The sequence below is a fragment of the Anabrus simplex genome, chromosome 2 (genome assembly GCF_040414725.1).
Source record: "Anabrus simplex isolate iqAnaSimp1 chromosome 2, ASM4041472v1, whole genome shotgun sequence".
NCBI classification, from domain to species: Eukaryota; Metazoa; Arthropoda; class Insecta; order Orthoptera; family Tettigoniidae; genus Anabrus; species Anabrus simplex.
The window spans coordinates 700,445,551-700,463,872 of NC_090266.1; the positions used below are offsets into that span (position 1 = coordinate 700,445,551).

At 37.9% G+C, this 18,322-nt stretch overlaps 1 protein-coding gene across 2 annotated transcripts in view; it reads right to left on the reverse strand.

The window, feature by feature from the left end:
• The window catches only part of LOC136863044 (rho GTPase-activating protein 45), a 363,658-nt gene that overhangs the window by 198,080 nt on the left and 147,256 nt on the right, over positions 1–18,322 (reverse strand). For both annotated transcript variants that reach the window (XM_067139366.2, XM_067139364.2), the window contains exons 4-6: positions 3,948–4,091; positions 1,985–2,066; positions 691–748 (exon numbers count right to left, since the gene is read on the reverse strand). In XM_067139366.2, the coding sequence (XP_066995467.1) occupies positions 691–748; positions 1,985–2,066; positions 3,948–4,091 (284 nt within the window). The remainder of the gene's footprint in view (positions 1–690; positions 749–1,984; positions 2,067–3,947; positions 4,092–18,322) is intronic.

Genomic DNA, 18,322 nt, shown 5'->3' on the forward strand with positions numbered 1-18,322 from the left:
TGTGGTTTTGTCGTCGTTTAGTGGTTGGGTTTGAGTTGTGTTGTGTAATTGCCTTGCCGAATTATATGTGTGTTGAATAGTTCAGTGTGTCGATCAGTAACGTGAGTTGATTGTGCAAGTTATCGGTCTTGTCTGAAGTCGAGCCAAGAGGTGTGTTGTGACAGTGAACAAAGTGTATTCGAACCCAACTAAGGGGTCTGCTGGATGGAGTGACTGGTGTGTGCGAAGCGAAGTGAAAGATGAGATCTGACAAACAAAATTACGGAGGGATCGTACATTCCAGGGAAATACCAACAAGCCAGAGACTAGCTGTGAGGACAACAGACTTCTGTAAATAGCGACCAATTAGTGAAGTGTTGTCATTCATCGTCAAGTATAATCGTGTGAATGAGGGTGTGTACTAATTGCGTCGTCGTGTATTAAATTAGTCCAATAAAATAGTCAATATTTTATTCGTAACGATATCGACCTAAACCACAATTTATATCAGACAGAAATAATATAGTATGTCAGTTCCTTTCTATTGCAGATAACCTCAAATGTCTACATCTTCCTTGAAATACTTCATTTTTCTGCAATAGAACAACAGGGGATAAAACTATTCATTAACCAATGTTTTCACTACAACACTCATAACCTATCAGCTACTGAACCACTATTCCGTTTCCTAGAATCCTTAAGTTGTATTACCTTGGTTTTGCTGGACACAGAGCTGGTGTCTAAATCTCCCATCAAGTATTCCGATACCCTGGTAACAAGAAAAGTGAAGGTCAAAATTCAATTACTTTAGATAAATAGGAGAAAGTAAACACACATTTAAAACAAGATTCATCTTAAACAATAATATTGATGTATCTGAAGAGAAAAAGACCCTACGCGCTTCATAAACAGTTACTTGATGACATTTAATTAATATTTTCCTGGCTTTAATAGCTCGTATGGTTTAAATAACAAAAGATGTATATAAGGTTGTTGTGGATCCGAGCAATTACTTACATGAGGATGCAACGCGGTTTATGTGATAAGGAAAGAGGTAGTTCTTATTTAAAGTACGCTACACTGTTATATTTATTTAGTCCATATCTCCGGAATTTTGAAATTCCGTTCGCTTATAACCAGACTGGATTATTGTAAAGAAGCTACCAAATAGTTTTGGCAGCGTTCAAAACATGATAACATAAAGCTTTCCAGGCGTTCGAACGCAATTTACAGACGTAAATAAACACACAGAAACTGATAAAACATGATAAATTATTAATCACGGAATGATTTGCTTTTTTAATTAAAAGTGGACATAAAAACACTCTTCAATATTCAATAGATGCATATACTTTTTTGTTTTACAATTTGTTTTCCGTCTCGCCGACACAGATAGGTCTCCTGACGGCGATGGGATAGAAAATGGTTGTTAGGAGTGGAAAGAAGCGACCGTAGCCATGATCAAGGCACAGCCTTTGTCTGGTTGGAAATGGGAAAACACGGGAAACCGTCTTCAGGGCTTTCGACAATCGGATTCGAACCCACCACTCCCGAACGCAAGCTGACAGTAGCGTGACCCAAACCGGGCAGCTACTCGGTCGGTCCACTAGATATAGAGCGAAAACTTCTTAGAATAAATATTCTATAAATTACTTTGAAATGATTGATTCGCTAACAGTACTCTATATGAAGATTATAGTTTACCAATAAATAACATGCATCATTTCAAACGTCGTGTAAGAACATTACGAAACACAACCTTTGGAAAAAATTGTACTAAGCGATTTGCACATTTTGACCAAAATAAAGTACTCGTCATCGATCACTTGCGTCACATAAGATACTCATCCCTTTACCGATTTCTCAGAGTGGGAGAATAGTCTTATATACACAAGAGAAAATACAATAGTTCTTTAATTTCTTCATGCATATAAAGTATGGTGTGGGTGACAATTTTGACGTCACAGTCTTAGATAATTCCTTTATGGGCGGGATGTTACCTTACCTGCTGCTGAAAGCCAGTGCCAGCTGATCGATTAACTCAAATATCTCCTTATGGTCTCCTTCATCGGGTTCCTGGTTATAACCTGGAAACAAATTCTATTATTATCACTCCACGTTAATTAAGAAAACTGCAATATATTTTGGCACAATTTAAAATAAACGAATGGCTTCTAACGAGAAACTAGAAAAAAATTAGTATATGTCTTTGAAACACATATAAGTTTTCGAAATTCGCTGCATGCTAAAATAAAATAACTGAATTTCGACAAAAAATAACGTGCATCCTCCCGTCAGACACATGCAACAGAAACATACAGAACATTCAAATTCCTGAACTATTCAAGTCATGCAATTTTTAAGTTACGTACAAAACTAAATAAAGATTGAAAGAAAGTGAAGATCTATGTCCTGGCATTCCTTAATTAATGATACAAGAAATACGTTGTTGTCAAGAAATACGTTGTTGTTGATTACTTTTATGAATTTCTTTGCGTTGACTGAGGGGAAACTAAGGGAAAGCTATTCAGGTTATCCACCGAAATTCTTGATGATCCTCAATCAATGAACTCAAATCTGAATTTCCATTTCTTTGGTGAAGAATGGTTTTGTGAACTCGCTACGAAGCTAGACAAAATGAACAATAACAATGTATAGGCAATATATTCCTCATGATAAAACACATGTCCAAAAAGTGACTGAAGTCAGAAATATTGACGATATACGTATATACGATACGATAAATATGATAGCTTGATCTGGGAAAGAGAACTGGTAAATAGCCATAATAAGTTACTTTAGTGCATATGAGGTGGCTATGAAGGTGGATGATTCCACAAGAAAAGCATAAGTACCAAGTCCCGAGGACTTCCACTTTCCAGACTTATCTACAAATCAACAGTATGGACCTTGCAGAGAGATGAATACTGTGTTGCTTCGTTAAGGAGATTGGACGAAGAATCCACCAATCTCTGTGAATAATGCACAAATGTTCGTGTTATTCGATATGGGTGTATGTGTGCGTACGTGTAATTATCTATGTACGAAAGATAGCCAAAATAATATGAAACTTGAAACATTGTGTTCGGTTCGGTGGATAGAGGAAAAGTGAGGATCATAATGAGGGTGGCTGATCGTTTAGGTGCGGAAGCACCCACTCTTACCTTATCATGAAGCGTTTATTACTACAATCAAGCTTGTATTTTTTCGTAATTGATCATAACACGGGCTTCCATTTTTAAGTGAAATCCGAACCATGATGAGGAGGATTTTTCATTTTAAAAATCCTACATATATTGCCCTGGATTCGAACCGTGTCATCCTAATGAGAAGTCAGTTGCGATGCCATTCTCTTATCATCACTCTCTCCCCCCACCCCATCATCCACCACCGCCCCATTGTCAGTGCACTTTGGAACTACAGGTACATACTACGAATGGAATCACCCTCTCATATCGTGGTTCATTTGAAATTAAAGGTTAACGCTTAGAATGGTTTACGCGATTTCCGACGTCAGCTCCAGGGAGAACACCAAAATACAGGCTACTGTAGGTCTTAGGTGATTCCTTCCCAATCCTACACTCAATTAAATATAAATGCTCTCTCATGTACAAAGGCTACACCCAGATAATTTTGCTCCAGATATCCAAAAGTTCAGAACAATTGGCAGCTGCTTTGTAATTGACTAAGTGGTGAAGTCAGCTCACTCCTGTCTGCGCGGTGCTTCAATGAGCGAAACTTTACATCCCAAAACAGGTGCTAAATGTACGACTAGGCACCAAATTTTGATATGACTGAACAAAGCATTCTTACAGCAGTCACTGTACCAAATTTTAATCAGATCAGATATTTACAGTTGGGTTTTCTTGTTAGTATCATATAACGTACAATATTTCACTCTTTCAAGTAAAGTGGTAATGAAATTTGAGAATTTCTTCTACTCCTAGTAGTAAAAAAGAGGGTGTGACCTTTTATATGCTGAATGAGTGTGCCAGCAGTGACCAGTAGCTCAGAAGACTGCAGAGCTGGATACTTCTCCAAAACATTGCGGAGTATCCGAAGAACATCCCCCAGGCGCTCGTGGGCCGCGACTCCAAGTGTCTCCTGTCTGTCTGTAAAATAAATATATATTTCAGTATGAGGTGTTACGAACATCGTAATACGAATCAAAGTACAAATAAGTTAATAATACATTTACAGATATTTTACATATTTCAATACATTCACTTTGCCATCGGAAACAATCACGACTAAATTATTAACACCACAGTGTTGGGCTAAAGGTCACGATTATGCACACGCTGTAGAAGAACGCTCATTTTTCGTTAGGTGTTTTCCTTCAAGTGCCTTTCATTTCTTCTCTTCTCTTCTCTTCTCTTCTCTTCTCTTCTCTTCTCTTCTCTTCTCTACACTTCTCTTGTCTTGTCTAGTCTTGTCTTGTCTTGTGGTACCAATTACAATCAGTCTTCGAAGGGCAGGACACCTTTACTCTTAATTCATTAGCCTGATGACATTGATATTTACCTTTCTTACGGAACCTCGGTCTCCCATTCTGGTGCAACGCGGCTAAATGGTTAACTGCTCAATAGATAAAGGCTCATAACCAACTTTCTAGTGAGCAGTAAGGGTACTTCTACGTCGTGACCTTACAAACTGTAGAATTAATATTGTGTGCCAGGAATATAAACTTCAAAATTATTATAAATTTGAGACTAAAATTAATTAATTCAATCAATCAATCAATCAATACTGATCTGCATTTAGGGCAGTCGCCCAGGTGGCAGATTCCCTATCTGTTGCTTTCCTAGCCTTTTCCGAAATGATTTCAAAGAAATTGGAAATTTATTGAACATCTCCCTTGGTAAGTTATTCCAATCCCTAACTCCCCTTCCTATAAATGAATATTTGCCCCAGTTTGTCCTCTTGAATTCCAACTTTATTGCGGCAGGTCGTGTCAGATGAATCAGGATACAACTACCTCTCTCACACCTGAAAACGTGCTTTTGGGGATAGGAAAATTCGTAAATGAACAAATAAGGATAATGGAAATATGTAATCCATGCTTTATACAACAAATAACATTAAATATACTATTCACCGGATAATATTAAGTAATATGCCACTAGGATAATTGAATAACCTTTCCGCACTATTAACCGTGAATGAAAAATAGCCTGATTATTCAACGCGCGCACGCGTGTGTGGGTGAGTTGGCGGGAGGGTATTCGCATAGCCTCCGCAATTCTAGGACGTAATCTTCACAGTAATTTTATTTAATTTCAAGAGGACATCAACTAAATTGTCAAGTGCATTAGCGAAATCACTTAAACAGAACAATGAACAAACCTCCTGATACAGCTCAAGTTTTGAAAGTGACCTTACAGATTTGTTACGACGACCCACAACTTCTTCTTCTTCTTTTCCTACCGCTTTTCCCACACATGTGGGTTCGCGGGTGCGAACTGCGGCGCACATGTGGATTTGGCCCTGTATAACGGCCGGACGCCCTTCCTGCCGCCAACCCTATATGGAGGGATGTAATCACTATTGCGTGTTTCTGTGGTGGTTGGTAGTGTAGTGTGTTGCGTGAATACGAACAGAAGAGTGTTGGTACAGACACAAACACCCAGTCCCCGAGCCAGAAGAATTAACCAGAAGCGATTAAAATCCCCGACCCGGCCGGGAATCGAACCCGGGACCCTCTGAATTGAAGGCCAGTATGCTGACCATTCAGCCAACAAAACGACGACGCACAACTATATCCCACGAATATTCAAACACCAATTAAATGCTATCAGCATGAGCAGCAAGAAAAACAGCAGCATTAACAGGAACAACTCCCATTTGGCAATTTGACGGCCCAGGCACCTCATCCAGCAGGAGTATGCGGAACAGGTTTGAGTATACAAATACCTCCATCTCAACAACTCACGCCTAATTCAGGCATGGACTGCAAATCTGACATCAATAGGTAATTGAAGCCTCAATCAAAACGACTCTGTGTAAGTGACTGGGATAACGAGAGAGAAAGTAATCTAACTATGGTTATAGATTCTCCATCTACATGTGATGTCTCATATTTGTCAGAGAGTACTGTCAGTTCAAATCTGAATGGTATGCCCAATAGGGTAGAACCGACTGCTACCAGTTAGTTAACAACCTCGTCGTAATAATAGATAGCCAAATCAATCGCTACGGCCGTGAAAATAATAGACCTTATAATATTATATCAGAAAGCCTTATTTATTTATTTATTTATTTATTTATTTATTTATTTATTTATTTATTTATTTATTTATTGCTAGTTGCTTTACATCGCCCCGACACAGATAGGTCTTATGGCGACGATAGGAGAGGAAAGGAAGCGGCCGTGGCCTTGATTAAAGTACAGCCCTAGGATTTGCCTGGTGTGAAAATGGGAAACCACGGAAAACCATCTTCAGGGCTGCCGACAGTGGGATTCGAACCCACGATTTCCCGGATGCGAGCTCACAGCTGCGTGCTCCTAAACGCACGGCCAACTCGCCCGGTATATTTATTTATTTACTTATTTATTTATTTATTTATGTATTTATTTATTTATTTATTTATTTATTTATTTATTTATTTATTTATTTATTTATTTATTTATGAATCTGGCACCTGGATGACTACCCTAAATGCTGATAAGTGGTGATTGATTATGTAACCGTACAACAGGGTTACAGATTCCATTCAGTATTTATTATTATTATTATTATTATTATTATTATTATTATTATTATTATTATTATTAACCCGATTCATTAGATTTTATATTCTGTTTCTCATCATTTAGACTGTAATAAAATGGCGTATGGCTTTTAGTGCCGGGATATCCCAGGACGGGTTCGGCTCGCCAGGTGCAGGTCTTTCTATTTGACTCCCGTAGGCAACCTGCGTGCCGTGATGAGGATGAAATGGTGATGAAGACAACACATACACCCAGCCCCCGTGCCATTGGAATTAACCAATTAAGGTTAAAATCCCCGACCCGGCCGGGAATCGAACCCGGGACCCTCTGAACCGAAGGCCAGTACGCTGACCGTTCAGCCAACGAGTAGGACAAACTCGTGTCCTCAACTCGAGGTGCTACAGCTCTTTTCAGGCACACCCCCGTTGGAGGTGAGCTGCATGTACCATTTCAACCACTTACCAGCCCTCCTGCCATTCTTAAATTTGTGGCAGTACCGGGAATCGAACCCGGGTCCCCGAGGACGGCAGCTAATAACACTAACCGTTACGCTACGGAGGCGGACTAGACTGTAATAATTAGGTATCACGCATATTATTGTATTTAATCATAGGTTAAGTGAATATGTTTGTAATTATGCTGTATATTAGTGAGATTTGTTGGTTTGATATAGTCATTCTGTGGCTTGTATCTCTGGCCAGATGTGTTGGCAGAGTATTTTGCAATCGAGGCTATGTTTAACTGAGAATGTTATGTGCAAGTAGGTTTTCCGATGACTCATGCAGCATAGTCAACTGTAATCCGCTTGGGTACGCTTATACGACACATGACTGATGACATCAGTGCGTAGGCACGTGATTGCGACCAAGTGTCAGTATTCGCCAGCTACTATATGTTGAGGTGGAAGGGATGAACAGAGAGTAGGGAGATGAGTCGTCATCGCGAGGTTATAAAAGTCGATGCAACGGTGGTGAGAGGTGTCAGATCATATGTATCAGTCAGATGTATCAAATGGAAGAAGTGGTCTTAGAGTGATGGTCAGAGCTAAGAGTTGTGTTTGAAGAAGTCTTGTAATAATCGAGGTCTACAAGTGGTAGTTGTATCCGAGCAGAGACGTGTACTATGCTGATAAAGAAATATCATCTTCTTGTGAGGATGGACTTCACAAGATGTTTCAATAATATTTTCCAATTTCTTATAATGTATTGAGTGGACGTAATTACATTGGAGCTACCTACACGCGTACATGGTATGTAGGCCAACTCCTTGTTATATAAGAAGATAACAGCAGACGGCTTCCGACTTCAGCTCATAGGTTTTCTCAAGAATTTCAAGTTCAACAGCGGTGTATGCAGACATCAGGTAATTAAAGCATCAGACATGTTATGCATTCATAACATGAAGAAAAATGTAATCAGCAGCGATATCACATCTCACTTCAAGTTCATGCCAATAGTTTTTTTTTGTTTAGATTAAATTTTCTTTTTAATATTACCGCAAATCTCACTATATATATTTTTTTGTTAAATTAAAAGACGTCAATGCTTATTCATTGTGACGTAAATTATAGTTATAAACTCAGTTTTATTTTAATTACAATAAGTGATTCCAGTTCCATGTACAATCCTCAATTGTGGAAATACAACCGTAATCTTATATTGTCCTGATGCATATCCCTGTACATTGCCAGATATGTGAGTTTATCACCTCACGCCTTGAGATAATTGATATAAGAGGTATGCTCTACCAAATTTTGTTGTTTTTATTTAAAAAGCAACTGGCGCTCAAACAAATGTTACGTATATTGTGTGAAGGAGATGAAGGTATAAGAGTAGTGGTTGGAGTATCCACAATTGATTGATTGATTGATTGATTGATTGATTGATTGATTGATTGATTGATTGATTGATTGATTGATTGATTGATTGATTGATTGATTGATTGATTGATTGATTGATTGATTGATTGATCATTCAACCTAGATCAAATATGAGTACCAGGTTAATTCCTGGGGACAAAGAGGGTCGGACAAAGAGCTAACCACTGTGTTTCCACTTAAGGCCGAAGTTACGGATACTGGAAGCCTTTAACTTCCACCGGTTCAAGATCCTTCAGGACCTCTACAGAGATGGCTTTGCTTGTTATATTAAATACGAGTATCCTTGTATGAGGAAGCTCTGAGAGGGAAATTGACAAAGGATGCGTGTAGGTAAAACATTGGAATAGTATACAATCGCTCATGAAAAGAATGAGCGTATGCTGTGGTATGTCCCTCGCAAGTAATATTTTATCAGATTTAATTTTAGTTATTAACAATAATGTAATTCTCCTCGCATGGAGATATAAGCCCTGAGGATATGTCACAACAAACATTATACCTATAGGTTCACTTGTTTCTGAGAAAATTGCACCTTCTAAAAATTTATACTATATAATGCGCTATTCTTTATTTCAGCGACTGTACATGCCTTAAATCTAAGATATCTAAAATTGGCTTAGGATGTTTGCGTTCTGCACCATGGAATTGCTATACGCCTTCTGCTTCATCAGGATTAGCCGCAGAGGTTGGTAATTGTAGCGTTCTGATTTTGCACGAGTAGCCTGAGTAACAACCATGTCCTAGTCTCGTTCTAATTGTGGATGTAACACGTCGTCTAGTGGTAGACATCTTGCTATCCCAACGATTTCTGTGGGTGTGTGGGCTCTAATTTTTCAACCATTCTCTGTGTATGAGTGTTCTGTTACATATACGGGAACGGACATCTATGATCGGAAACAAGTCTGACACGACAAGCGATGGTTCCAAGTTGTTCAGAAATAACCGAAAGATCGGTTTCTTTGTAAGTATATTTGATTTATAATTTAAATTTATTTCATTTGTCATAATACAAAATTAATTTACTTTGGAAAGTTCAATCAGATTTATTTAATTTGAAAACACATCATTGCATTCAAAATGCATCATTACTGAATGAAGAAACTAAAACTCAAACAAGTTATTAAGTTCAAGTTGCGCCGGCCGATGAGCACAACATACAGCACTAATAAAAGCCATTACTAACTCATGAAATAAAATAACGAGAGCTGGAGGCACAGATCGTCGCTTAAGAAACAACACCGCGTATCTGACAATGCTTTTCCCATCCACCATTTTCGTTAAGAGTGGTCACATACCACAGCCACATATGGGTATGCAGTCGATCAGAGGAAATTTCAATTTTTACAATTTGCTTTACGTCGCACCGACACAGATAGGTCTTATGGCGATGATGGGACAGGAAAGGGCTGGTAGTGGAAAGGAAACGGCCGTAGCCTTAATAGGAAACCACGGAAAACCATCTTCAGGGCTGCCGTCAGCGAGGTTCGAATCCACTATATCCCAATGCAAGCTCAAAGTTGCGCGTTCCTAACCCCGCGGCCAACTCAATAGATGGAGTAATTTTCGTTGTGTTCATTTTCCTATGCTAATGAGTAAAGGAAAATGGTCCTTAAATACATTATCACGGCCGGATTTTGATGGCATGCCATCTGTTAACTGGTGCATCATACGCATTGCTAACCTATACACAAATCTTTATCATGGTCCCCTGACTGCAGAAATACGTATTTGTTCATCTTTTATGCCTTTTTACTTTTGTCTTTTTCAGTTTTTTACGTCATTATTTTCGTTACATTACATCTTGCTTTTAAGACGTTTGCTTTGTTATGCGTGATTATTTAGTCATTTATATGCATTTACGTTGAGTAATCAACGTATCTGAATATTATCTGAGCTTTCCACAAACTAGAATACTGAAACATCAAAAGGTTCGGTTCTCAGTTCAAAAACTGTGGCCCCGATGTCGGCAGCCTGAAGATAGTTTTCCGTGGTTTCCCATGTTCACACCAGGCAAATGCCGGGGCTGTACCTTAATTAAGGCCACGGCCGCTTCCTTCCACTTCCTAGGCCTTTCCTGTCCTATCGTCGCCATAAGACATATATGTGTCGGCGCGACGTAAAGCGGATAGCAAAAACTGAAATAATGTTATAATGCCGAAATAATGCCGTTGATATTGTTATTTTAACTGACTCTGCAAAAGATCTGGAGAAATTGCTGAATGGTATGGACAGAGTCTTGGGGAAGGAACACAAGATGAAAATAAATGAGTCCAAAACAAAAGTAATGGAGTGCAGTCGAACAAAGGCAGGTGATGCAGGAAATATTCGATTAGTAAATGAAGTCTTAAAGGAAGTAGATGAATATTGGGTAGTAAAATAATTAATGATGGCAGAAGTAAAGAGGATACAAAATATAAACTAGCACAAGCAAAGAAATGTGTTCACCTCGAACATTCATATAAGAATTAGAAATATGTTTTTGGAGAATTTCGTCTGGAGCGTGGCATTGTATGGAAGTAAAATATGAACGATAACTAGCTGAGAAAGAATGAGAATCACTATCGGCAGCGCTGAAGATGGCTTTCCATGGTTTCCCATTTTCACACCAGGCAAATGCTGGAGCTGTACCTTAATTCAGGCCACGACCGCTTCCTTCCAACTCCTAGGCCTTTCCTATACAATCGTCGCCGTAAGACCTATCTGTGTCGGTGCGACGTAAAGCCATTAGAAAGAAAAAAGAAAGATAATGGAAGCTCTTGAAATGTGGTGTTACAGATGAATGGTGAAGGTGAGATGGATAGAAAAATCACGAATGAAGAGATACTGAATCGAATTGCTGAGAGGAGATCGATTTGGATAAATTTGACCAGAAAATGAGATAGAATGATGGGGCACATCTTAAGACACCCAGGACTTGCACAGTTAGTTTTTGAGGGAAGTGTAGGTGGTATGAACGGTAGGGGTAATTCAAGGTACGAATATGACAAGCAAATTAGAGCAGATATAGGATGTAGTAGTTTTGTAGAAATGAAAAGTTTAGCACAGGATAGGGTGATATGGACAGCTGTATCAAACCAGACTATAGACTGATGACTCAAACAACAACAACACAATTTATCTTCAACAACCCATATCTGAACTGTTGGAAAATCTACATCCCTAGAGAGAGTGACAGGACGTTGCTTCGAATCTGGATGGACTTGCGGTGTGAGTGTGAGTGATCATGCTCTTGAAGTGTCTGAGTATACGTGCATGATAGTTTCTTTTTACATAGCGCGAGCTTTAGATATTCGTGTGTAATTCACATCAAGTGTTAGAATTCCAAAGACAAAGCTTTAGCTGTTCATTGAAGAGAAATTATGTCTCAATTTGGTCCGTTCTACAGATGGTTAGAATTCAGAGGCGTACGCAGAACTTATTTTCGTGGTGGGGGACATGTAAAATATTAACATTTAGGACCTTCTATAAAATAATGTTGGATGAAAATTGTGAAATTATAAACACTAAATTAAAAGTTTCGAGGTAATACAATTATTTAATTAAGACACATTTGTATTTATATTGATGACTAGCTTTTACCTGCGGCTTCGCTCGGGAGAATTACGTAATTTGATCAAATTAATCGTTCCTCGGTACTGCACTAGGATATCATCTGAAAATCCCTAAAGTACTTATAAAAACTCACCGCAAAATTGCGATTCATTTGTCCTAGAATCTCTTTGTAAACTACGTTTGTGGTATTGCCTTTCAGGGCTAAGACGACCAGGCTACTGGCAGAGTTAATTCTCGAAGATACCAGGTGTATGCATAAGTTTTGGCCGGTTTTTGTGCTAAAGAAAACACGTAATTTTAAAGAGAAATTCATTTTTTTGTTTCTAAAAAATATTGGCCATCGGCTCCTACAAACTTCGCCCATCATTCAAGTAAGTTATGAATACCATGCCAGAAACTCTGCTTTACTTTTGCGGATAACCATTCGTCGAACCATTTCCAACTTCGTCGAAATTGGTGAAGTGCTGCTCTGCAAGCGCATGCCCCATTGGTGCGGAAAGGTGATAGTCAGATGGCGCCAGGTCGGGATAGTACGGCGGGTGCGGAAGGATGTCTCATCCGAGCGATTTCAAGGTGTCTTTCACTGGTTTTGTTGTGTGAGATGGCGCGTTGTAGTGTAACAAAATCACTTTACCATGTCTTCTGGCCCATTCCGGTAGTTTTTCGATAAATGCGTGATTTAAATTAATCATTTAACGGCGATGGAATTGTGCATTAATGGTTTCGCCGGGCTTAAAGAGTTCATATTACACAATACCGTTCTGGTCCCACCAGACACAAAGCATGGTCTTCTTGCCGAAACGATTTGTCGAAACCATGTTTCACATGTTCTAATCGACGGAGCGTGTTCAGCATATGTTTCTACCAGCAAACGATGACTTACCATAGCCTTTTCCTTTTGATTAAATAAGAAAAACTATGCGTACCGTACCGCAAATGTTCTTTTTCAGGCATAAACGTCGACATGATCACTGAACGATACAACACAGACGCTAGTGTTTGGCGGACTCAACTTGTATATGATGGTAGGTTAACGTCAGACGAACAAACTGACGTATGTGTCAAATTCATACGACGCGTACTGTTCGCTGGCACCATCTCCTAGAGAAACCGGAAAAGACCTATGCATACACCTGGTAGGCCTACGAGATGGAAATCTATGTGAAAAACAGCCCTTTCTCAAGTCAAAGAAAAGTGTTCCTTTATTTTCAGAGGAGATTCGAAATGCTAATTTTCACGTCCATAACATCTTCAGGTTTTGACATATTGCACGCGAAATGCCTTTGTCGATATAATGGAATATTTAATTCATTGATTTCTGAATAGAAACGAAGTAGCATTCGAGTATTCTAGCAAGGACTGCGGAGTTGTCACAGCCCACCGACGTAGAAGATCTAAACCACCTTCGGAGAGGTAGAGCACGTTCTGTTGGTGGTTGTTAAGCAATTATGGCATAAATGCACTTAGCAGGAAGCTACACCCAGGCTATTACATAGAAACGTTCGTTTGCCGCACCTTGGGAACCAAAAGTACCTGAATTTTCCATCCATGTGTGTTAGACAAAGAAACCTGAGATATGCGAAAAGGACAGAGGATAGCTGAAATCCTTGGAACTAGACGAGTAGGTCCCATAGAAAAATGGTTCAGCCAATCAAATTGCTCCATTCTTAACCGCCTAAATTTCCTGCTGAGCGTATTTTAGTCTAGTTCGGGAGTTTGTGTAAGACTGCACATCAACTGGGCTTCTAATGACTGTATCGGTGTGAATATAATTTTTGATGGACCCAGTTAAATTAATTACAACATGAGTGAAATGCAATCTTTGTGCGCGACTGATCACGTGTTGATGGCGTGATGACAAGCGGAAGTGAAAATGGTGGCGCCATCAAACAAATGCTCGACGTTAGTTTAATCGAACCCACGCCAAGTGAATTATACAAAACGGTACGATCGTACTTGTACTTTCAGCTCCGTACCGTGGTACAAAAAAATAAGGAACAACGGACACCTGTTAATGACTTAGCGAAGCCACTGGATTAATTTGTGACTCTCCGTGATATCACCGGAAGTTGAGTTAGTCAGTCTACTTCAGTCCTTGTACGATCAGCCGTGTGCGTGTCCAACCGACTTCGAGTGAACGCCAAGTGACTGACTATTCAGAGCTTGCCTCAATTCATAAATGTAAGTGAATATTCATCAATTATATTTAGTCACTACCCGTGGAGGAAATAGGCTCTAAGCAGGTGACTTTCTTAGCGTAATAACTTGCTATTGCCTAGGGCAATGTACGATTGTATGAGACATGGGGCAAGTACAACGTCGAGATAAAAGTAGCCGGTTTGTTTTAGAAACAGTGGGGGAGGACAGGCTAGATTCAGCAGAGAATAACGGAACATTTTGAGCAGGTAGAAAAGAAGAAGAAGAGTGTTACGTGTGTGCATAAAATAAGGCGTGTGTTAGCAGTGTATAAAAAGTTTGCCAATTTGAATATACACCAATCTTCACCATAAAAACGCTAATATTTAACATGGCCTAACTCCAAGTAATTGCCGAGGGTGGCATGGGGGAGCCCGACGAACGCAGCTTGGGTGATGTAAGTACCAGATCATTGAAATGTTGTTTTAATTAATATTTAAATAATGTACTATATCCATGACCACGCTGTCATCGGATGGATATAATTATGCCAACTTTTCTTTATCTTGTGTTTTAGAAAGGACAGTTAATCTCACTTTAAATGTAAAATAGTAGGTCACATACCATAAATTACGGGCATGTCGTGAATTAATGTTGAGGGCCCGACATTAAATCATTATCTGCTTAACGTGTATGATTTCATTACGTTCAAGATTTTGGGATATCTATTGTGTCGTTTAATTATCTAAAATTATATCTACGGTGTCCCTAATTTCTAAGTCATGTAATAATAATAATAATAATAATAATAATAATAATAATAATAATAATAATAATAATAATAATAATAATACGTTGTGTTGCGAAAGATAATTTCATAGTGATGGGTCGCAACGATAATAATAATTACCATGGTGTTTTGACGACATGATTAACAATAACTATTTATGAAAATTTGTTAAATCAGATAGTAGGAATAAAAATAATACTGTCACGATTTGCATGACTCTAATTGACTCTAATTCATGAATTTCACGAGGTTTTCAACATAACGTCAGAATAGGTGCATATGTATATCCATGGAATGATCTGTCACTGATTAGCCATACAGCAATAAAATAATTGGGAACTTATAAGAAATAAATGATAAATGTTTTGCGTTGTTAACGTATACAGTACTCACTGGATGTGTAGAAGTGAGTTAAAGTCTGATATAGATGAAGATATCGAGCAACAAGCAAAATGAGAAGGAAATAAATTCCCGCAAGGGGAGCAAAATGTTACGTTGAGGTAACAGTGAAAATGATCCTGGATTAACAAGTGACGAGCTAGAGAGCAAATGTCTGCGAGTAAGGATGGAAGGAATATTAATAACACTCCGATGAAATAATAAGACTGAAATAAGGATCTTCGTTGAAAATAAGAAATGAAGAGGGACTAGCATCTTTGTAATAGAGAAAAGCATGTGTCTGCTTATAAATGTTCGAACACAGGATATAAAGACCGCCATGAGTACAACATCCAGACGAACTGGAAATATTTAATTGATATTGAGTTGATTCCAGATTGTGTCCTCTATATGAAGCACAGTTAAATTGATACCTAATTATTTTTTGCTTTAAAATTACACCTGTGAATAATAATAATAATAATAATAATAATAATAATAATAATAATAATAATAATAATAATAATAATAATAAACTTATAGATACCTGACACGATAACATTTTGTTACGGAGATTGAATAATATTATTTATGTCCATGACTTTTGCTTGACTTTTCATTCCTGATTTTGTCATGGAAGGATAATTATTGGATAGTGTACGAGGATCATACAGCCGGATGTATTTTCATGCCTATTGTTTTGATCTAACTCTTTCGATGTTAAAATAAAGCGACATTTCAGAATTTTTAAATTTTTATACTGACCACTATATGAGATAATTGGACATGGTCACACCACGCACTGTCCACTGTGAGACATTACCATAGCCACTGTGACGAGTGAAATCATTAGAACATTCGGTGATATTCAGTCATTTGAATGACAGGTGCTGTCAGCTCCTGAGAAGTAAATAACAGTCAAATTGGTACGTGTTTTTATTGCTCTGTGTAAATACTATAGGTTAGATACGATAGAGTGTATTCTCTTTCAGGAGTGTATTTTGATGGTATAATTAGGATAACTGAGGCTTAGCTTATTCTTTCTCTTGTCATTTAGTTTGTTTTATGGTCAACGTGTGAGGATTCGCCCACGCTGTAATGTAATACTGTATGTGGTCAGTAACCTTAGGGAAGGAAGGCAGCATGGTTACCTCTTTTAAAACAACATTTCGCTTACAGTGTCCAAGCAAATTGCAACTGAATAATTAAATCACTGAACAGGCCTCTGTAAACATGTAAATTCATAGGACTGTAAGCGTAAAGCTGTAGACTTTAAGACACTCCTTTAATAACCGGGTAAAATATACGCGAATCATGCAGACCCGGTCAGATTAAACACTTGAATGTGTAATGCTGATATATAAATGTCAGGCAGGTCTGTCGAGCTGATTTATTTATACATTTTTTAACTCAGCGAATCCATGTTGACAACACAGTGATCATGAAATGCTCATGGATAAATTTTGTTTGAGTATCCACCCGATACAATTTCATGAAAGGTAATTTGAGACCATATCTAATGCTATGCTAATTTAGGTAATAGTAATATAACAGGGAGCAGTAAACTCCCAAACTGAGGGGTGTTCTCAGGAAACTTCTGTCATTTATTGGAGCAGTGGCAATTCACATAATTCAATGTAGTGTTTTGATGATTTTTATTTTGGTAACTGCCAACTAACTAAATATAACTTTAACATTGCTCAGAATTACCTTATGCAACAAATATCATATTTGACATTTTAGAAGAAATGTAGCTAAGGTTACGTCAGTTATTTAATCAATATTGCACACCTGTTGGGTCAGCAATTAATTTCAATTTAATTAATCACTTACGGAGAATTGTTGCTTATGGCGTAACCTAACTATTGATTGCTATTTTACAGTTTGAGTGAATTTAATAGTTTTATTGCCGACTTAAAATTGTTGGAATTTAATTAATTTCGATTGGAATAAATTAATTAGTAAAAATTTAATCTGGTCCATTCTCATTCAGTAGCGATAGTACCCGTAGTATTTAATTCCCTTATGTACCAGCTTTTGAAAAAGAATGCCGAACCGATCGCGCCCCAAGCAGATGAGAGTCTCCGAGCGGTAAGTATATTTTATTACAGAGCGCCGTGGCAGAATCAAAGAGCAGATTACCGCCGATTCGACGTTTCAAAAGGTACAATATAAGTAACCTTATAAAAATAATTCAACTCCTTCTTCACTACTTTCCACCCCTGCCCCTTAAGTGGACCTTCCGAAAACAAAAAGTACGTGTTTTTTTATTTTGAAAGGAGATTCCAAATACCGAATTCCACGTTTCAAGGGATTCAATCCCATTTTCAGTCCTGTCCCCATTTAAGTGGATTTTCTGAAAACGAAAAAATGCTTGTTTCGTTATTTTTAAAGGAGATTCGAAATTCAAATTTTAACAGCTGTAACATGTTAAGTTTTATAGATATACTCATTTAAAAATTCACCCACTTTTCACTTCTTTGAACCACCTTAAGTGGATTTACTGAAAACAAAAAATATGTGTTTCCTGATTTTTAAAGGAGATTATATGTACCAAATTTTACACCTGTAACATGTTAGGTTTACGAGATATACTCATTTTAAAAATCTACCTCATTGTTTGCTCCTTTTACCCCTTAAGTTAATTTTCCAAAAAAAATGTTTCCCTTTATTTTTAAAGGAGATTCCATGCAGCAATTTTCACGCCTGTAACATCTTCAGTTTGAGATATAAGCATCTTCATATAAAGGATTCAACCCCCTTCTCACTTATTTTTGCCCCCTTAAATGAATTTTACAACAAAAGAATACGAGTTTCTTTATTTTCAAACGAGATTCCAAATAGCATTTTTTACACCTGTAACATATTAAGTTTTTGATATACATTTATTTTAAAA